Source organism: Malaclemys terrapin, chromosome 1 (assembly GCF_027887155.1).
Source record: "Malaclemys terrapin pileata isolate rMalTer1 chromosome 1, rMalTer1.hap1, whole genome shotgun sequence".
Taxonomy (NCBI): domain Eukaryota; kingdom Metazoa; phylum Chordata; order Testudines; family Emydidae; genus Malaclemys; species Malaclemys terrapin.
This window is the reverse complement of record NC_071505.1, coordinates 297753869-297776611: the sequence shown is the minus strand read 5'-3', so window position 1 is coordinate 297776611 and position 22743 is coordinate 297753869. Positions and strand designations below refer to the sequence as shown.

At 45.4% G+C, this 22743-nt stretch overlaps 1 protein-coding gene across 2 annotated transcripts in view; it reads left to right on the top strand.

The window, feature by feature from the left end:
- Positions 1-22743, top strand: part of NEK5 (NIMA related kinase 5) — a 48456-nt gene that overhangs the window by 658 nt on the left and 25055 nt on the right. Inside the window, exons 2-10 of one of the 2 annotated variants that reach the window (XM_054015204.1) lie at positions 350-490; positions 2177-2273; positions 5563-5660; positions 7924-8007; positions 8118-8188; positions 10938-11024; positions 18493-18547; positions 19529-19729; positions 21338-21416. In XM_054015204.1, coding sequence (XP_053871179.1) covers positions 374-490; positions 2177-2273; positions 5563-5660; positions 7924-8007; positions 8118-8188; positions 10938-11024; positions 18493-18547; positions 19529-19729; positions 21338-21416 — 889 coding nt within the window. In that variant the 5' untranslated portion in view covers positions 350-373. Of the gene's footprint in view, positions 1-349; positions 491-2176; positions 2274-5562; positions 5661-7923; positions 8008-8117; positions 8189-10937; positions 11025-18492; positions 18548-19528; positions 19730-21337; positions 21417-22743 lie in introns of those variants that run through there. The other variant, XM_054015205.1, reaches the window with a different exon arrangement.

Genomic DNA, 22743 nt, shown 5'->3' with positions numbered 1-22743 from the left:
TAACTATTTCACTGAGCCTCAAAGCTTATAAGGAAAGAGAAGTCAGGTCACAGAATTAGTGTCAGCACATTCTGAGTAGAGTCTAACACCACCTGGCGCTGCAGGGAGTTGTAACTGGTTTTATTTTCCAGAAGGTGTGGGGGGCTCAGCATTCTTACATTTGGAAAAGCTGGTTTAATTAAATACACTGCACACCAACCCAGTTGTTTCCAGTTGGTGACAACAATTGTGATTGTGATTAAAATCTTCAAATTTGCGACTTCACCAACGTATGAAATCCCTTGGAATATTTTCAGAACACTGATTACCTGTAAAACCCTCATATTTGGGACTTTTTTTTGTATTTTAGACACTGCTTTAAGACAAAGACATCATGGATAAATATGAAATTATTAAAATGATTGGGGAAGGAGCCTTTGGCAAAGTATTCTTAGCAAAAGGAAAGGTAGATAACCACCAATCTGTTATCAAAGAGATCAATTTAACAAAGGTAAAAACAACAAAAGCAACCCTGTATAATATTGATGTTTTTTATTTAGTTGGTTATAGTGCTATGTGTTACTACAATGTAAACTTAGGAGTTTTTTATTTCCTTTACAATTATATGTTGACTATATAAGGTTAAAATTTCTAAAAGACTGTGTTCAGTTTCTCTATTAATTTAGTGATTTGCAAGCATGATTACATGTACAAATTTAATATAACAAAAACATGCCCACTATATTTCCTGTTAGTTCAGACTTATCTATGTGTAGAGTATGATAGCAGGTATAGAAATTATGGGCATATCCCTGCCAAACATTTACCACTGAGTATAATGGTTACTAATTGTGAGTATTCCCATTTTCTCCACCAACATTTGTTTAAATTTTATTTACTTGTTGTGTTTCAATTTCTCACAAGATAACTATGAATTAAACTTTATTAATACAACATGTTTTAGTCTTCAGGCCATTTCAATTAATTAATTTCTAAACTTCATTATAATTTAAAAATCTGACTGAGTAAAATATGATAGAACATATAATTAAAATGAAGCTACTGCTCTCAAAATAACTGAGCAAAGTACATTTTGTGATGTATTACTCTGCTTCTTCACTGTTTGTTCACTTATTTTCAAAATTAAGTAATTCACATTGAGGGGAGAGGAGCAGTCCTCTTAGTGACTAAAGTGAATTAGTGTGTGTGCGATGTATTAGGCAGCTGCAATAGAAGAATACATTTTTATAGTCTAGGTCTGAGAATCTTTATACAACGTTCATACTCAATACCAGAGACTTTACAACCTAAAAATTACCTGGATACAAAAACTGTACAAATTCTCTCTAACCTGTAGTCACCAGCAATACAATAATCAACATTTGCCAGGTATACAAGACTTCAGATTTTGGCGATACACAGCTTTAAGATCAATAATTTAAAAAAATTGCCAAGCCTGAGCATTCAAAAATCATGAGTCATGTTCAAAAATTACAAGACTTTAAAAAAAAAACAATAGATTTTTGGTTCTTTTTATTTGTCTTTTGGTTTCTCGCCCTCCTGTGTACACATTGGTTACATTTTCAACTTTTAAATGAAAGATGAGATTCTCAAGAAATCACTAGACTTCAGGATCTGGTGCTTTAAGAAGAACACCATGGGTGAAATCTTATCGCCACTGAAGTCAATGGGAGTTTTTGCCATTGACTTCAGTGGTGCTAGGCTTTCACCCAAAATATTGGAAAAGTGGATAACTCTTAAGAGGAGTATTTTTCAATATTTGTCCTTTGTATTTTGTTCCTGTGAACTTACCCATACCGAGAACGTAAGTCACATGGGTCCTGCTCCTGCTAACACACAAGCATGGGCCTAACTTTACTTATGTGAGAAAAGTCCCTTTGACTAATTAGGACTACTCACATGAGTAAATTTACACACCTGCTTAAGTGTTTTCAGAATCAGAGTCTAAAAATGTCAAAGTGTCAATATATTTTCAAATATCAGATCTTGTATTTTTCACTGTATATGCATATTTTTTTTAATGGTGAATAAAATCCTTTAACTCTTGCAATATTTAGATCCACTACCACTTATCTAATGTAATCTCCTATGACTGTTTTGATATGAGCTTTATGTAGAAAAAAGTTTTACTAGAAAATTGGCATTTTACAGTGCTTTTTTTTTAAACTCACTTTAGATGCCTGTGAAAGAAAAAGAAGCATCTCAGAAAGAAGTAATTCTTCTGGCTAAGATGAAGCATCCAAATATAGTAACATTCTACAGTTCTCTTCAAGGTTTTAGTTTAACTTTATTTTATTTGTGATTTTATGTGTGATTAAAATACTTTACTCACCTAGGAACCTGAAAAAATGTAGCTTAAGTGTTTCGTACACATAAATGACTTCTGGAATTGGACCAAGTTATTAGGTATACTTCTGTAGCACTTGAAGTATGCCTTATTGAGCTATTTACAGCCAGGAGTAATGCTTGGGAAAGGATGTACTATGCAACTTTTCCCCCCATTTTTGTTTTCTATGTGTGTGTGTGTGTGTGTGTGTGTGTGTCCCTTTTTAATATTTTAAGCCTTGCCTGTTTGTCTTTCTTATTGTTATGGGGTACCACGTTCAACGCTAGGGCACCCCCCTCTTGGCTGTTTAGGGGATTAGCTTCTCCAGGTAAGACACCCCTTTCCTTGCAGCATGGCCCCTCTCTCTCTGCGACCCAGGGTATTCCTTCTTTTTGACTCAGCCCTCCGGCCAGGTCACTATAGCCCTCTCCTCCCAGGGTATCAAAGTCCCATTGGACGACTGTCCCAGACAGTCTTCGGCTATGTCTACACTACCGCAGTAAGTTGACCTACACTACGCAACTCCAGTTATTCACATAGCTGGAGTCGACATAAGTTAGGTTGAGTTACCGTGGGGTCTACACTGCTGGGGCAGATGGGAGAAAATCTCCCATCGACTTACCTTACTTTTCTTGTCGGGGGTAGAGTACAGGGGGTCAACTGGAAAACGATCTGCAGTTGTTTTGGCGAGTCTTTACTAGACCCACTAAATTGACTGCCGGTGGATCGATCTCAGAGCGTTGATCACTGCCGTAGTGTAGACATGCCCTTCGTCTCCACTGCCTAGTATACGCCACTTCCTCGTTGGCTGGTAGGTGAACCCGGGCTTACCCTCTGCACCTGGTTCAAGCCCAGGGACCCTCTAATCAGCAGCCAAGCTCTGCTGCTACAGTAGAAACTCAGAGTTATGAATTGATCGGTCAACCACACACTTTATTTGGAACCGGAAGGACACAATTTGGCAGCAGCAGAGACCTGAAGAAAACCAAACAACCCAGTACTGAATTAAACATAAACTACTAAAAAAAAAAAAAGGGAAGGTTTTAAAAAAAAGAGATTTGACAAGGTAAGGAAACTGTTTCTGTGCTTGTTTCATTTAAATTATGATGGCTAAAAGCAGCATTTTTCTTCTGCATAGTAAAGTTTTGAAGCTGTATTAAGTCAATGTTCAGTGTAAACCTTTGAAAGAACCACCATAATGTTTCGTTCAGAGTTACAAACATTTCACAGTTACAAACAACCTCCATTCCTGAGGTGTTCGTAACTCTGAGGTTCTACTCTATTTCCCTGAGTCTTTTCCTTCTGCCACCAGCTTGCTGGCTTTATATTATCCCTGTCTGTACCTTCTTAGCCTGGCTCCACCATCATTAAGGGGTTACTTAGGCCATCTAATTCCCTTCAGATGTGGCCTTTCCAGTTAATTGGCCCTTTCTCAGCCTTACCATCCCCTTCTAGCCTAGTATGGGGTGAACATCCCATGGCACTTATGGTTTAGTTTTTATCTGTCTCTATGGGCCTCTCAGATTTTTTTTTTAAACCCTTGCTTATTTACCTCTCTTTTGTGTTTTGTTTTCTTTTTAACTTGTGTTTGTTCTACTGTGCTGTCTAAAAGACCAAGCATTGTCATTTCTGCATTCAATACATATGATGATGGGAGGTCTTCTTGATATTCGTTATGATGGTTGAACTTTGCAGACGACATCTCGGGGGTGGTGGTGGTAAAGGTAGGGGGAATTGCTACATAGTTTCCCAAATACAGGTGCACCTATGTGGGATTGGTCCTGGAGTACTGTGGCCAAATTGATAACTAAGTTTGTTTGAGAAATTTCCTTTTCTCATTAAATTTGTGATTTATAGATGGAGCTTTGCCACAAAGAAATAGGCTGTGGCAGTGAACTGAGTAGATATTCATTAAGTCATAGGATAAACACAGGTACATATTTGGAAAAAAAAACCACAAGTTTGTTATGGTAATTTATTAAAAGAAATTCATACCTAAAGTGCCAAGATGATAATGCTAGTCTTTTATAATTAATTGACAAGGTCACAGAGGATTTGTGTCCAAGTTGGCAAAATAATTATGCCAGGCACAGGCCCAAAGAGAATAACCGAACAAAAGGAAAACTTTGGCTGGTGGGACTTTACCATCTTAAATTCCCTATTTTGTGGATTGCTGATATCCTGGTGAGTTAGTGATGTCTGCAGTGATGTCCACGAAGTCTGTGGTCTGTTGAGGAAGGAGCTGTAGGCCTACATTACAAAACCCAACAGTTTCTAGTGCAGCCTGCAGCTTATGTTTCAACTCTAACTTGTAGTTGAATTTTTGAAAGCTTGGAGATTTTCTTTTGTTGCATAGTACAACAAACTATGGCCAACGTACATATTTGATAAAGGGGCACATGTATTCTTGAGTTCAGCCAGCAAATCTGTTTCACGTGCTCTCCACCACCAACTTGCATTTTGGCTTCTCAGAACTATTTTTAGTGATTGCTCTGTCTACTGCACTATTAAAATATCCCCTCAGGAATAAACATGGGTTAGCAAAATGCCAAAGGGGAAGCAGAATCCCTCTAAAGAGGATGTTTTGGGCTATGGCAACCTAGGCCCAAAGACGGAGCAGCTTGTTTCTCAAGGACACATCCCTCCTCTTGGGGAAGCTCTGCTAAGAAACTGAAAGAATCTGTGACCCATGGAATAGTTCTCACACATAAGAAACTAAATAGTGTGCAAAAGCTTTTGGATAACATTGAATAGCATATGAAGTCTGTTGCTGGATCCACACAAAACTTGGAAGCCAGCATAACCTTCATTTATGGGCTCTAGGATATTGCACATGCTATGATGGGGGAAAATTGGTTGAATATATATTGGCCACAATTACTGGTGGAAATAAATTCACTTTGTCACAATGAGGGGTGAGTAGGAATGAACATTTGAGGATATGGGAATCATCCTGAACATGGATTGAGCTGTAAAGCTCTACTTTAGCAAATCTCCATCTCTTTTATGTCTTGTTTGCTTGTAATCAGTTTTTCCCTGTTGGTCACCAAAAGCATCCATCTTACCAGAAATCTTTGGGGGGGGGGGGGGGGGGGGGGAAGTAGAGATAGAGGATCAAAAGCTAAAAAAACAAACAAACCCAAAACCCAAACACAACAGCTGTAACCAAAACAATTAATTGCTGTATCCACTAATATCAGTGAAGTAGGTAGAAAAACCTCCATCTTTTCTTGCAGAAAAGAATAAACTATACATTTTGATGGAATATTGTGATGGAGGTGATCTAATGAGACGGATCAATATGCAACATGGAGTGCTGTTTGATGAGGACCAGGTAAAGGGCTTATTTTTGGAGTAAAGGATTTATATCCTAATATGCATGTTTAGGACTATCCAATACATGACGCAGTTTCTGGTCTTTATCGTTACAGTCACAAGAGACATGTAGCTAAGCCCTTCTGCTTTTTGTGAGAATTTAGTGATTTTTCAGTTAAGAGCTAGAGAAAAGATCTCTCCTTAGAAATGACATTTTAAATGGAAGGTAAGGAGTAATGTAGATCAAGGCTGTGTCTTGTAGACACAACAATGTTACCTAGATGGGGTGAAATACTGGCCCTATTGAAGTCAATGGCAAAACTCCCACTGATTGAAGTGGGGTCAGGATTTCACCCATGATATTCAGTAACAGGATTCAGAATTGTTAAACCAGCCTTCTGACTCATTCCAGTATATATTAGCTCAGAAATATGTGTATATATATTTAGTGGATGGGATGGAATCACGACTGTTTCCCATCCTTCACTTTACTCCTCTCATTCTCATTCATGCTACTTTTTGACCTCCCTTCAACAAACTGAAGCATACTTTTCTATTATGCATTGCACTTCAGAGTACAGAACTCAGGGCTAGTTTTTCAGACATTGATTTCCATTTTGCAGGTGCAATCAAGAATTTAGATACCTAGCGACCTAAATTGCTAGTGAAAATAACTGGTTGTAAAACTGCACATGCCTAAAAAGAAACCCAGATAAGGTTGGCCTTAAAATGTGACTCTTGGTCTACTCTTAATCTAACATTTAAATAGAAAAAGAAATCTCTTCACTTTTCTTTTTTCCATTTAAGTGGTAGAGAAAGAGGGAGTCAATGGTGCGGCAATCAGTTGGGAGTTAATTGAGGACTGTCTGGCTCATTCAGTTATTGGAAGCAGATGGAACACGAAAGAGAATGAAATTTATATAAGAGGACAAAATCACAAATAAGAAAAATACAAAATAGGGAACCAACAATAAAAAAGAATGCTGACAACAAGAGAGAATAACAAAATACAGAGCCAAACTAACAGGAAATGTGACATCAGAAGACAGACAAAGGAAGAGCAGACAAAAAAGGGGTGGGGCAGACAAAAACCAAAAAATCCCCAAACTAAAGAAGCAAAGCAAGCTAACCAATTATGTTTAGTCTCCATAATATGCTTATATATTTTCAAATGTATGTATGAATTTAGTGCTCATGAAAGGCTCCAAATCAAGGAATCACAACTTAGCACAGCTAAGCAGGTGCTTAAGTGCTTCCTGAATAATGTTGATTTCCTGAATGAAATCATGAAGTCAATGGGCTATATGCATGTGTTTCAGGGCTGCCCAGAGTGGGTGGGTGGGGGGGCAAGTGAGGCAATTTGCCCCAGGCCCTGGGCCCCACAGGGGACCCCACGAGAATATAGTATTCTATAGTATTACAACTTTTTTTTTATGGAAGGGGCCCCTGAAATTGCTTTTCTCCAGCCCCCCTGAATCCTCTGGGTGGCCCTGATGTGTTGTAAAGTTAAGCATGTGTTTAAGTGCTTTCCTGAATAGGGATAGACTTAAGTATATGTCTAACTGCTTCCCAAAGGTCTTGATCCAGGAAAGTACTTAACCATGTGTTTAATATTCTTGGCCTTTTGGCTGAGGGGTGAAAACATTATTTAAGTATGAAATTAAGTGCTTTTCTGGATCAGGATCAATGTGAGGATATAATAGCTGTGGCTTACGACAGGGATAGTGTGAGAAGTTGCTATGCAAGCTTCCTTATACAACTCTGCCATTTACCCACATTTCTAACCGACAATCTGTATTTTTCTGTTCCTGAGCCTTTCTTGACAAGGGATCATAAATATCATCAAAAGTGTATGGTGGTTTAATGGTTTCCAACACTGAGGATTAGGATGAGACTATATAACTCCTTTTCAAATGTGATCTGCACTAAGATTTGAACTCTCGCCTTCCTAAGTAAAAGGCTGCCTTGGGCTTGAGTCCACATTCCTTACTCAGGCAGAACTCCCACTGCAGTTACTGGAAGGTTTGTTGGAATAAGGACTGTAGGATCATGTATTTGTCAGCATATTATTTTCTGATAATATTGGAAAATTGATTAAATGAGTCCAGTCATTCAAGTTGATATTAACAGCTCTGTTTATTTTCCCCTCTTTTTTGTGTATATGCAGTGTGTATTTTAGGTTTTGCTTTTGTTTTTGTTTTATGTTTTTCAGTAAGACATTCCATCGGAAATCACAGCAGTGCAGATTTACAGAGTCTTGTACCTTTTGTTTTTCACTATAGATTCTGGCTTGGTTTGTGCAGATTTCCTTAGGACTGAAGCATATTCATGACAGGAAGATTTTACACAGAGACATAAAAGCACAGGTAGTAAACTTGGGAGTTACAGTTCTTGATTTTACCCAGTCACAAAAATGCATACATAGGAAATTCTTCCATGTTTCAACAACGCATACCAGTTTCTTCTTTATTTGCAGAACATTTTCCTTAGCAATAATGGAATGGTAGCAAAGCTTGGGGACTTTGGCATAGCAAGAATGTTGAACAAGTAAGCATCTTTTTTATACAATCTGTGTCCTGTACCTAATGCCAGCCCTGAAAAATGGCACTGTTCCTAAAGATCAGGTGCAGATTGAAAGTGGGTTGTGTCTAATGCAGTCCAGGGGACTAAGGGTCTGATACTGCCCTGTGGAAATCAATGAGAATTTTTGCCATAGATTTCAATGGGAGCAGGAAGAGGCCCTAAGACTGCACAGAATGTATCCAGAATGATACATATTTTATTTTCTTTAAGAGGTGTTTATAAGAAGGTAAACCTAAAAGGGCATATGGGCTGTATGGTGGAAGGATGGTCCAGTGGCTAAGGCACTGGTTTACAACTCAGGAGATCTGGGTTCAAGTCACTGTTCCACTGCAGACTTCCTTTGTGACTGTGGGCAAATTGCTTAGCATCTCTGTGCCTCAGTCCCCCAACTGTAAAATGCAGATAATAGCACTTCCCTATCTCACAGAGCTGTTGTGAGGATAACTACATTAAAGATTGTGAGGTGTTGAGATACTACAGCAGGGGTGGACAAACTACAGCCCATGGGCCAGATCCAGCCTGCCAGCTGTTTTAATCTGGCCCTCGAGCTCTCACTGGGGAGCAGGGCCGAGGGCAGCTCCCGGAAGCAGCGGCATGGCCCCACTCTGGTGCTCCAGCCAGGGAGCAGGGTCGGGTTCTGCTCCATGTGGGGTCCCAGAAGCAGCGGCATGGCCCCCCTCCTATGTGTAGGAGCAGTTAGGGGGCTCGGCACGCTGCCCCCGCCCCAAGCACTGCCTCCTCAGCTCCCATTGGCCAGGATCCACAGCCAGTGGGAGCTGCAGGGGCAGTGCCTGCGGATGGGACAGCGTGCAGAGCCGCCTGGCTGCGCCTCTGCGTAGGAGTCGGAGAAGGGACATAACGCTGCTTCCGGGAGCCACTTGAGGTAAGCGCCACCCGGAGCCTGCACCCATGAGCCTCTCCCCACGCCCCTGCCCCAGCCCTGATCCCCCTCCCACCCTCCAAACCCCTTGATCCCAGCCTGGAGGACCCTCCTGCATCCCAAACCCCTCATCCCCAGCCCCACCCCAGAATCTGCAGCTGGAGCCTGCCCCCCTTCCTGCACCCCGGCCCCAGCCCTGATCCCCCTCCCGCCCTCCGAATCCCTCTGTCCCAGCCCCACTCCTCTGCCCCAGCTTGGAGCCCACCCCTGCACCCTGAACTCCTCATTTCTGGCCCCACCCTGGAGCCCATGGCCCCAACCAGAGCCCTCACCCCCCCCCACACCCCAACCCCAATTTTGTGAGCATTCATGGACTGCCATACAATTTCTATTCCCAGATGTGGTCCTCGGGCCAAAAAGTTTGCTCACCCCTGTACTACAGTAACGGGAGCCACATAAATACCTAAAATAGATGGGAGGTGAACCTCATGCTTTGTATCAGTACAGACTTTTTCTACAGTATTTTAATAGTCTTCATGGAATAGAAAAATTACAAGAAAAATATTTACTAGTTCAGTAACACCATTCATCAAACACGTTTACTATACGAATATGAATGACTTAAGCATCACAACCTCCTGGATGCTCAGAAGCATTTTCATCATCTTTTTTACAAATGGGCAATCAGAGCCACAGAGAGGCTAGGTGCTAAACTTTCAGTGGGAGTTGTGGGTGATCAGCACTTCTGAAAATGAGGCTGTCAATGTCTCAAGTTTGACAACCAAGAACGAAGGCACCCCAAAATTAGTGTCCACTCTTGAAAATTTAGATGTACGGTGATTTGACCAAGGTTACACAGCAAGTCAGTGACAAAGCAGAAAATAGGACGTGCAAACCCCAGGACAGCACTCCCTCCTTTCAGTCCTGGTTTGGGTGGGATGCTCACATCTAGGACAACATTGTTTTGTGGTTTAATGGATATATTGCAAAACCACCTGGTGCATCATAAAATCTTGCTGTGCAGTTGACTGCTTTTAAAATATAACTAAAGCTACGATTTTTTTCATGGAGGTCATGGGAGCCAGAGAATCCGTGACGTCCAAAGACCTCTGTGACTTCAGCCCTGGCAGCTAGGAGCTGCAGGGTCCCACTGCCTCCCACAGTGGCAGGGAGCTGTGAGATATGCCCGGTGCCTGAGGCAGCAGGCCCCCAAGCTCCAAGCTGCCTTGGCAGTGGGGGTACCCTGCAACTCCCGGCCACCACAGGCAGGGGATACCCCACAGCTCCCTGACACCTACGGTGGGGCAAGGGGAAACTGGAGCTCTGAGCCCACACAGGTGGTGAGGGCCCCAGAGTTCCCAGCCATCCTGCAGCTGCCCAGACACTTCCCATTTTATCATGGATATTTTTAGTAAAAGTCAGAGACAGGTCACGGGCTTCTGTGAATTTTTCTTTATTGCCCGTGACCTGTTCGTGACTTTTACTAAAAATATCCATGACAAAATTGTAGCTTTAGTGATAACCATTTCTCCAGGAATGGTGATTGAAACACTGGTATAGGGTGAGGAGAGAGAGAGAATTCCTGAGCTTTATATTGGAACACAGGCATTCTCCACTATAGAATTACACAACCATTTTAACAGAGAGCTGGAGAGTGTTTTAATTTTGTCCCTGCAGTATCTAAATTAATGTACTAAATTGGCATTCATATACTTTTGAGCAGAAATGATAGCCTCTATGTGCTCTTTTCCTGGTTACATACAAGCCCTTTCCCCCACTTTTAGAATAAACTGTTTATCACTTACGTTTCTTTTGTTTTCTATCTTTCATTAGTACTATGGAGCTCGCTCGGACCTGTGTAGGGACACCCTACTATCTATCGCCGGAGATCTGTGAGAATCGACCATATAACAATAAAACGTATGTATCTAAATATATGTTTGCTTGGATGCTTTCTCCAACCATATGATGAAACATGCGTGCCTGAAAACAGGAAGTTATTTGCTTTGATAATCTCATGACTTAACATTACAACTGCATTTTTATTTTCATAAACATGTTTGCAACTACTTATATTTTAATCTTCTTACCTTACATTTGTAATACCGTCAGGTTGAAAATCAATTCTTTCCTTTGTTTCCTCTTTGTGATTTTATCCCACTGTGTGTCTAATGTGCAGTAGCTGACAGAGATGTGGCTCCTTTTAGTTTTGAGTTTGCAAAATGTTAATAGATTAAGTATTGATTGTTAAAAATATTCTTCAAAGAACAGTGCTAGATTGATAGTTCTGGACAGTGAAAGCCCCTGTTTTCAGTAACCCTTATAGAGTTGTCTGCAGAGGAGGCAGATACGCCTGAGACTTGTAGAGACTTGCTGAGAGCCACCAAAACATTAGGTGCTGAGGGTTGAAGAGTCATGGGTTATGGAGGGCTATGTACCCCTATTCTGTGTGGGAAGCTTGACTTCAGACCAGAAGAGCCTTGATTCCAGACAGATACCTCAATTTCAAAGCTCTCAGGGGACTCCTCAGACTGCTCATCTTCCTTGCAGTCTCCTTGGCTGTCAATCAGACAGAGATAGCGTACCCCTTCCCTGTGCAGGAACGTCCCTGCTTGTGGCATCATACCCCAGTGACAGGGCTGCCATCTATGACAATGAGACGGGAAAGTCTAAGGTATTCAGTTATTACAATGCTGGATGTGATATAGAGAAATATATAGAGTAAAGGGCTCTACCTCTGGGGATAGAGCTGTGTGGCCACAGATCAGCTCTGCAACCGCCTCTGTGTGGATCTCCATTCCCAGATTCACCTAACTCTCCATGGATTCTAAACCTGATCAGCTCAGTCTGTATCCAGTGAAGGGATCTGTCAGGGATCTGTACTACAGCTACAAGTACCACTGACAATGAAGAGGCAGTTGTTTATATTTATACTGTCAGGCAGGCAAACATGATAGGCAAAAAGAACGACTGCAGTGAATGCTGACCATCTTTATTGCATCTCCAAAATAATGTTCTTCAAAAACAATTTTACACTACTACACGTGCAAACTGTTGACACTAGCCCATCAGTTCTACTCTTGGTCAGGACACTTGAAGGTAATAAAGTAGTAGTATGATTGTAATTATTATTTATACTGCACCATCATCGTGCATGGTGTATAAATAATTTTTTTTTAAGAAAGGCACCCTGTTATGTACTTCAGAAACCAGAAAAATTAATTCTTCTTCGAGTGATTGCTCATGTGCACTCCACAATAGGTGTTCGTGCTCGCCATGTGCACTGGTGCCGAAAGTTTTTCCCCTAGCAGTACCTGTAGGGAAGCGCCCCTAGCGAACCCTGGAGTGGCGCCGCCATGGCACGATATAAGTGGTGCTGTGCGCTCCCCCCACCCTCAGTTCCTTCTTGCCGCCAGTGAAAGTAGTCGGAACTGATCTGCTCTAGCTTGGCTGCAGCTTCCCTCTTGAACTCTTGTTCATTCATAGTTAGTAGTACCTGTAGTTAAAGTAGTTTAGTTTAGTTTAGTTTAGTGTTAGTTTAGTATGCCCGGGTCGGGGCATGCCCCGGTCCCGGGCTTTAAGTCGTGCGACACTTGCAGGCAGCCGATGCCAGTGAGTGATCCGCATGTGGACTGTTTACACTGTCGGGGGAAAACCAGCTCAGCAATCACTGCAAGATTTGCAGATCCTTCAAGCCTTGGACCAAGAAGGAGAGGGACATTCGGCTCCGAGTCATTCTGATGGAGTTGGTGTTGACCCCGACTCCGGTGCGCCGTTCCGAGTCGGCACCGAGTACTACAGCGTCGGTGCACAGTGACCCTTCGGTGCCTTCCACCAGCTGGCACCGCTCCCCGTCTGCGGGACACACCAAAAAGGCTAAGAAGAGGTCTTCTTCGCCGAAACACCGGAGCAAGACCGGGGGAGAGACTAGACCCATGTTGGGCAGTTCTTGATCCCCATTGGCCTCCAGGCCTCTTACTCAGGTTGAGCAGAGCAGCCCGGCTCACTCTGCGCCGACCTCCCTGGACATCCGGGTGCCCTCCATACCGGAGGCCCTGCAAGCAGCCCAGGACGTTAGGTCTCTGCCGGTACCAGGGGCACCACCACTGTTGGCAACCTGGTCCAGAGGCAAGCCACCGCTTGGATCTCCGCAGTCACTGCCTGATCGGTACCGTTTGCAGTCTAGGGAATGTTCCCGACGCCATTCGCCACTCAGCGACCACCCCGTGCACAGTCTGTGCCAGTTCCCATCGACCCCCACCAGATTGTCTGGCTGGGTACCAACTGGCAGGGGTTCCAGGCACTGCTCCACATTGAGGGACCGTAGAGCTTGTGAGAAGAGTGTGCCCTGTTGAGACCAGGACAGACGGCACTGGAGGTCCTCGTCTCCGAGAGGCTATCGTAGCCCATCATGGTACAGGCATCAATGCCGTTCCCGTTCTTAGTCTCGCTCCAGGACCCCGCCGCGGCACCGCTCCCAAGTCCTAGGTGTTGATCGCCGGCACCTCCCCGTCACGGAGCCCTTCACAGAGCAGCTGCTACCGGTGGTACTCCTGCTCCTCCACGCCAGGATCACGGTCTCGTGGTCAGCACTGGTCCTGATGCCACCACTCCTCCCAGTCCCGGGACAGTGGCAGATCGTACGCCAGCCTGGCCTCCCTTTGTAGTCGTCAGTTGATGGGACAGGCTAGTCAGGCTGAACAGCCTGCTCCATCAGTGCCACAGCAGGTGCAGTGGCACCAGGCTCCTTGGCCAGCACCATGATACCAATGGCCCCCTGCCCCCTGACACAGCCCCCGGTGGTGGCTCGCTCCATGGCTGGGGCCTCGGAGAGACCATCGGCCTCCCTATCTCAGCCTCCCAGGAAGGAGTCGGTGGGGCATTCATCTCTGGTTCCACGCCTGGAGGGTGACCAAGTGGTGGGACCTCCGGCACTGGTGGGTACGCAGAGTACCGCACCCCCATCCTCATCCTCCCCGATGAGGCGATTACGGCCCCTCCTCCACCTGTTCCGCAGGAGGACTCTAAGGCCCACCAGGAACTGTTGAAAAGGGTGGCATCAAGCCTCAATCTTCAAGACGAGGAGGTAGAGGAACCCTCGGATTCCCTCTTCAACGTCCTCTCGGCCTTGGCACCGGGCAGGGTGGTTCTCCCACTCCATAAAGGGGTGGCAAAGATTTCAAATGCCTTGTGGCAAACCCCGGCTTCCTTGCCCCCCATCTCTAAGAGGGCAGAACGGAATTACTTTGTGCCTGCCAAAGGGCATGAATACACCCACCCTGCCCCCAATTCCCTGGTGGTCGAATCGGTCAACCACAGAGAGAGGTAGGGCGAACTGGCCCCTACTCAGAAAAATAGACTCAAGGAGGCAGGACCTATTCAGGAGAAAGGTTTATTCGTCCTCAAGTTTCCAGTTAAGGGTGGCAAACCATCAAGCCGTCCTGTGGAGGTATGAGTTCAATTTGTGGGGCTCTCTGCCCAAATTCGAGGACTCCCTCCAGGAGCATGACAAGAAGGAGTTCAAGGCTCTGGTGGAGGAGGGTACAGCGGCTGTCAGGGCGACCCTTCAGGCAGCATGGGATACCGCAGATATGCCTGCACGGTCTATGGCCTCCTCTGTATCCATGAGGAGAGCATCGTGGCTCTTGCTGTCTGGGTTGTCCATTGAGGCGCAGAACTCCTTGCAGGACCTTCTGTTCGATGGCAAGGCCCTGTTTGTGGAACAGACGGACATGACATTGCACGGCCTGAAAGATTCCCGCACAACACTTAAGACCAAGTTTAAGCCGCAGCATGCTCCCACACAGGCCACCCACTCTAAAAATGAGCCCCCGTATAAAAAGTCCAGGGACTATAAGAAATGCCCGCAGAGGCAGTCCCGGTCTGCCCCCCAACCAAGGGCAGACAGGTGGGAAAACGTCAGTTTTGACGGGACACCCGGGGGCGACTTACCAGTTCATACCAGGGATCCACCCTTCTCCAACCGGTTGTGTGCTTTCTCCCGGAGTGGTTGTGGCTGACCGTCTCCCGTGGCTACATCCTCCAGTTTACCTCTACCCCACCCAACCACCCTCCATCCCTCCTGGGGGATCCCTCTCAGGAGGCTCTGCTAGAGCAGGAGGTGGGGCGACTCCTTGGCCTAGGAGCGGTGGAAGTGGTGCCAGCGGAGTTCAGACACAAGGGTTTCTACTCCCGCTACTTCCTTATCCCGAAGGCCAAAAGGGGGCTCAGGCCCACCCAGGACCTGCGAGGCCTGAACCAGTACATGGTAAAGCTCAAGTTTCGCATGGTCTCTCTGGCCTCCATCATCTCCTCCCTGGATCCCAGAGACTAGTGCGCCGCCCTCGATCTGCAGGACGCGTACTTCCAGATTCATATATTCGAGGGGCACAGACGTTTCCTTCGTTTCATGGTTGGGCAGGAGCACTACCTATTTACAGTCCTCCCGTTTGGCCTGTCCACTGCTCCCAGGGTATTCACAAAGTGCTTGTCTGGGGTAGCAGCCTACCTCAGACATCGTGGGGTCCAGATCTTCCCCTATCTTGATGACTGGCTGGTCAAGGGCAGCTCCAGGTCGCAGGTGTGGGATCATGTGGCACTCCTCCTGTCCACGTGCACCGCTCTGGTCCTGTTGGTAAACAACACCAAGTCCATGTTAGTCCCAGTGCAGTGCATAGAGTTTATTGGGGCAGTCCTGGACGCGACATCAGCCAGGGTCTCCCTCCCACTGGACAGATTTGAGACCCTAAAGGGCTCATTGACACAGTCACAAGGTTTCCCGTGACCACAGCCAGGGAGTGCCTCCAACTCCTGGGTCACATGTCGGTGTGCACATATGTAGTTCGCCACACCAGACTCAGGATGAGGACCCTCTAGCTCTGGTTGGCCTTGGTGTTCTCCCAGTCCAGAGACAGGATGGACAACATCCTCACTGTGCCCGAACCTGTGATTGCCTCCCTATAATGGTGGTCCTCCCCAGGGAACATGCTCCATGGGGTCCCGTTCAGGGGCAGGCCCCCATCAGTGGAGCTGGTGTCCGACGTCTACGACCTGGGGTGGGGAGACTATGTAGGGAACGTTCAGACCCAAGGTCTGTGGTCCGCGCAGGACCTTGCCCTGCATATAAACGTCAAGGAGCTCAGGGCGGTCCGTCTGGCATGTGTGGCTCACAGTTGGAAGGCAGAGTGGTCAGGTTCTCATGGACAACATGGCCTCGATGTTTTATATCAACAGGCAAGATGGGGCCCGCTCCTCTGCCCTCTGCCAGGAAGCCCTCAGGCTATGGGACTTCTGTATAGCCCACGATATTTGCCTACAAGCCCACCACTTACCAGGCACCCGGAAATCGCAGGCGGATCGCCTGAGCCGAGACTTCTCCTCTCAGCGCGAGTGGTCACTACACCCAGAGGTGGTGCACAGGATTTTCCAAGAGTGGGGCACTCCCCAGGTGGACCTGTTCTTGACACGGCAGAGCCACCGGCGTCTCCACTTCTGCTCCAGGGAGGGGTTGGACGTGGGTGCCATCTCCGATGCCTTCCCCCTGTCCTGGTTGGGCCAGCTTCTCTATGCCTTCCCCCCATTCCCACTGATCGGCAAGGTCTTGGAGAAGATAAAAACGGACAGGGCCCGGGTGCTCCTGCCTGGCCCCGGCACGGCCCAGGCAATATTGGTACTGGACTCTCACAAGCCTGGCAGTCGCCCCGACGTGGCCATTACCATCCCGCCCGGACCTGCTCTCTCAGGACTAGGGCCGCCTCCTCCACCCCAACCTCGCGGCACTCCACCTCACGGCATGGCTGCTCAGTGGTTAGGCTGGGAGGAACAGACGTGCTTGGAAGGGGTTCAGCGCATCCTCCAGGAAAGCAGATGGCCCTCCACACGTCAGGCCTACTTGGCGAAGTGGTCTCGGTTTTCCCAGTGGGCAGCAGATTGGGGCGATTCGCCCGTGGTGGCTCCGATCCAGCTCATTTTAGACTATCTCCTTCTCCTTAGAGCCCAGGGCCTAGCGCCCTCGTCTGTCAAGGTGCACTTGGCAGCCATATCAGCCTTTCACCAACCGGTGCAAGGCCACATGGTATTCTCCCATGCTATGACTGGCAGATTCCTCAAGGGATTGGATTGTCTTTTCCTGTATGTTAGGCCCTTAGTCCCACAGTGGGACCTGAACTTGGTGCTGGCCTGGTTGACGGGTCCCCCGTTTGAGCCGCTAGCTACATGCTCCTGGTCGCAGCTCTCGTGGAAGGTAGCCTTCCTGGTGGCGATCACGTCAGCTCGACGGGTCTCGGAGGTCAGGGCCCTGACCTCAGAGCCCCCGTACACGGTGTTCCACAAGGATAAGGTCCAGCTCTGACCGCATCCTTCGTTCCTCCCCAAGGTGGTCTCCACCTACCACATGGGTCTGGACATCTTCCTACCAGTGCTCTGTGCCAAGCCCCATGCGTGCAGTGAGAAGCGCCTCCACATGCTGGATCTGAGATGGGCTTTGGCCTTTTACCTGGAACGTACGAAGCCGTTCAGGAAATCCTCGCAGCTGTTCATCGCCTCGGCTGAATGCATGAGAGGTTGGCTGATCTCCACTCAGTGGCTCTCCAACTGGATCGCCTCGTGTATTTGTACCTGTTACGACCAGGCAGGAGTCCCCCCGCTGCTGATTGTGAGGGCACACTCGACTAGGGTCAGGCCTTGCCAGCCGGCTTTTTAGCCCATGTTCCCATTCAGGACGTTTGTAGGGCTGCCACATGGTCTTCGGTTCACACGTTCATCTCAAATTATGTGATTGTCTCCCAAACCAGGGAGGACGCCGGGTTCGGCAGGGCTGTACTCCGTCCCGAGAGACTGTGAACTCCTACCCACCTCCAACAGATATAGCTTGGAATCACCTATTGTGGAATGCGCATGAGCAATCACTCGAAGAAAGGACAGTTACCTTTCCTGTAACTGGTGTTCTTCGAGATGTGTTGCTCATGTCCATTCCACATCCCACCCTCCTTCCCCTCTGTCGGAGTTGTCTGGCAAGAAGGAACTGAGCGTGGGGGGAGCGCGCAGCGCCCCTTATACCGCGCCATAGAGGCGCCACTCCAGGCGTTGCTAGGGGTGCTCCCCCTACGGGTACTGCTAGGGGAAAAACTTCCGGCACTGGTGCACGTGGCGAGCACGCACACCTATTGTGGAATGGACATGAGCAACACATCTCGAAGAACACCAGTTACGGAAAAGGTAACGGTCTTTTCCAGGTTAGATTTGGCACAAATTTCTCTACAAATTACATTAATATTAACTTTTGGTGAAGTATCTTCAAGTAGTTTGAATGCTGAGGTGAGCGGATTGTACTATACTTATGAAAATGTTAGAGGCGTTCTCCTGACATTTGAATGGCTTTCATCCACAGAGATATTTGGTCTCTTGGCTGTGTCCTCTATGAGCTGTGCACTTTAAAGCACCCGGTAAGTATATTCACAATCTGACTAATATCATATTATTTCAAAAAAAGATTGAATAGGGCAGAAAATTGTTGCAATGAGAGTATTTCAAAGACAGCTGCTGGAAGGAAACATTTGCAATTTAATGGAGTTCCTCAATTCTTTCACTTTAATTTCTCACATGAAGTCTGTTTTGGACATATTGAAACAAAGTGAAGTGTACACACAGACAAACACTGTATTCTTCCACAGAGCACTGCTATTTTTATTTCCTAGAGGATCCCAAGGCATTTTACTAACTTTTATGGATAAGAATCAACCACCATTAAAATCCATCTGTCTTTGGAATGGAACATGGCTACTATTTAACAGTGCACAGCGACACTGTGTAAGTGTCAGGAAATGAAGAAGAATATCTTGTCCAAATGAAACTGCAGTGGGAATTTACATATGAAGATATACTAAAGGAAGCCAAACTTTAACTTGGGTGCTTAAATATGGCTTTAAGTGCCTAACTTTAGATGCCCAAGTTTGAAAATATTGATCTAATTTATTGCAGATTTTGAAATCCAAATTAATGTAGAGTCCTTGGAAACATTTTCCAAAAACTTTGATTTGATATGGAAGCATTTTAATGCAAGAAGAAACTAGACACAACGTATTACAGCCAGGAGCATTCCTTTGATTGGTGCTCCGCTCTTGAGCTTTGTGTGGAATAGAGAGTAGAGTAGAGGCTGATCAGAGTGACTGGAGAGGACCAGCTTTGTGGAAGCAGCAGAAACTAAGCTCCCACTCTGCCTATAAAACCATGGAGATGTCACACAGAGCAGTATTGATTGAGGGGGCAGAAAGGCTGGCATGGGAACGGAACTGAGAAAAGTGCCAAGTACCCTCCCTTCTTGCTGCCGTGATCTTGCTTAGTGATTTTTAAATGGCAGTGTGCAGTCATTACCTCCTATATCAAATGGCAGTAATTATTATTGTTTGATATATTTTATTGTTCAGTTTGAAGGCAACAGTTTACACCAGCTGGTGCTGAAGATCTGCAGAGGACATTTTATCCCAGTGTCTCCAAAGTATTCCTATGACCTGAGGATTTTAATTTCCCAGCTGTTTAAAATATCTCCAAGAGATCGACCATCTATCAATTCCATATTAAAGAAGTCCTTCTTGGAGAAGCGCATCACCAACTACTTGCCCCCTGAGGTGAGTTTCTTGTGCTGCTGCCTGCACTTTGACGCATCCTTATTCTTTTTTGATTAGTCTATAGGTTTGGTTGATAAAGGTAATAGTATTGACATAATATGCTTAGACTCCTGCAAGGCATTTGACTTGGTACCGCATGACATCTTGATTAAAAAACTACACATTAAATGAATTAAAAGCTAGCTAACTGATAGGTTTCAAAATGTAATTGTAAATGGGGAATCATCAGCAAATGGGTGTTTCTAGTGGGGTGAGTCCCATAGAGATTGGTTCTTGGCCCTGTTAAATATTTTTATTAATGACTTGGAAGAAAACACACAATCGTCACTGATAAAGTTTGCAGATGACACAAAAATTGGGGGGTGTGGTAAAAAAAGCAGAGGACATATCACTGATGCAGAGCAATCTAGATTGCTGGTAAGCGGGACACAAACACACAGTATGCATTTTAATATCGCTAAATGTAAAAGTATACATCTAGGAACAAAGAAATAGCCTGACTTACGCCATGGGAAATTCTGTGATGGGAAACAATGACCTTGAAAAAGATTTGGGGGTTGTGGTGGATAATCAGCTGAATACTGAGTTCCCAGTGCGATGCTGTGGCCAAAAGGTCTAAGGCCATCATTGGATGTATAAACAGAGGAATCTTTAATAGAAGTAGAGAGGTTATTTTACCTCTGTATTTGGCACCTCTAATGGAATACTGTGTCCAGTTCTGGTGCCCACAGTTCAAGAAGGATGTCGATAAATCGGAGAGGGTTCAGAGAAGAGCTCTGAGAATGGTCAAAGGACTAGAAAACCTGCCTGGTAGTGATATATCTCCATGAGTCTGTCTATTTTGCTTAACAAAGAGAAGGTCATGGGAAACATTTAATAATGGGTTCTTCAATCTAGCAGAGAAAGGTATAGCTCAATTCAGTGGCTGGATGTTGAAGTGAGACAAATTCTGATGGGAAATAAGGTGTAAATTTGTTAACAGCAGAGTAATTAACCATTGGAACAACTTACACAGGGTCATGGTGGATTCTCCGTCACTGACAATTTTTAAATTGATTGCTTGTTTTTCTAAAAGATATGCTCTAGGATAGGAGTTCTCAACCTTTTTCTTGCTGAGCTCCCCCCCCCCCCCCAACATGCTATCAAAACTCCACGGCCCACCTGTGCCCCAACAACTGGTTTTCTGCATATAAAAGCCAGGACCAGCATTAGGGGGTAGCAAGCAGGGCAATGCCTGGGGCCCCATGCCACAAGAGCCCCCTGTGAAGGTAAGTTGCTCAGGCTTCAGCTTCAACCCCAGGTGTCAGGGCTCAGGGCCCCGAGCTTCAGCCTCATGCAGTGGGACTTTGGCTTTCTGCCCTGGGCCCCATTGAGTTTAATGGCCTTGCTTGGCGGCCCCCCTGAAACCTGCTTGCAGTCCCCCAGGGGGCCCCGGACCCCTGCTTGAGAACCACTGCTCTAGGAGTTATTTTGGGGAAGTTCTGTGGCCTATGTTATACAGAAGATCGGACTAGATGATCACAAATAGTACCTTCTGGCCTTGAAATCTATGAATCTATTAAACAAGATACAGCACAGACAGTTGTAACAGATACTTTTTGCTTATAGGTAATGCAGGAAGAATTCAGCCACACTGTTATACATAAAAAAAGACCAGCAGCACAGTCTGTAGCCAAGTTGGTGCAGGGTAAGTCTTGTTTTATGACAGAATAATAATAAAATACATACGTTATTATTAATTAATGTTGGTTCTAAACTAATCTTGGTACTATCCAGAAGTGAAGATGTGTGATAATTACTGGATGGACTTACCTTTTTCAGCAGTTTTTAATGTGACTTGCAAATCAAGGGTTTGATTTAGCATCGCTAATGTAGGGGCGGAGAACTTCACCAGCAGAGGCACTCCACCCTGGAGGGAGGACAAGCATTGTTTACATCACTGTCCTATCCAAGTATTCCACCAGCGAAAGGCAACTTCCATTGAAATCCAGGTCACCATAAAAGCTCAGTGGAAGTGGAAGTTGCCATGGGGATGTGCTGAACCCATGGTTTAAAATAACTTTAGTGGTTAAACTTAATATAATTTACAAAACCGAGGGACTGCTATAACTTGCAGCTACCTATAGTTCAAGGCCATTGTTGGAACAAGTGTCTTTGCTTGGCTCTGCCAAGGTACCCCAGTCCTATCCTGCAAAACATATGCTATTGCAGTGCTGCACTTTTCTGGGGCACAGACCACTATTTGTTTTATGTTACACAGTGATTTTGTCATACGAACAAATGCCCTTTAAGGAGCACTCCTTCCTCACCACCCACAAGAAAAGTCAATAATAATAATTATTTAAAAAACCAAACATACCTTTGGACTATTAAGTGCACGTGCCTAAACTAACTGAACACAAACACTTATTGCTGTATCCTTGTTCTTCCTCAACTCATCCATTGCATCTATCATTAGATTTTAAGCTTATCTGGGCTGGGTCATTGTGTTGCTATGTACTGTGCAAAGCACTGAGCACACGTTTATGTGCTGTAAGAATAAATAATAATCTCATTTGTACTTGTGGCACAAATACAATTTAAATCAGAGCTGAAAGTCATAGACATCTCAATAGTAACATGACAGGTAATTGTATTATTTTGTCAGCTGACAGCATTTTGCAAAATAACATAATAAATTAGATCAAAATGTGAAAGACAACAATGTTGCATTTGTAATTGACACCCACTGGTAAGTCAGGTATACATACCCGATCTGTGTTCTGTATTCTTCAGTATACAGTGGAGTCACATCATAGGCGCATTTAACTTACGCGATTTTAACTATACGCGGTCGGCAAAAAAAAAAAAGAAGAGAAAAATAACAATTTAAATACTGTACGTGTAGTGCGGGCAATTCTGCCCGCCATTCCACTCAATGAGCGTTTGACTATATGCAATTTTTGCCTTACGCGCTGACTTCAGAACCAAACCCACGTGTAAGATGCGACTCCCCTGTATCACAAACACTCCAC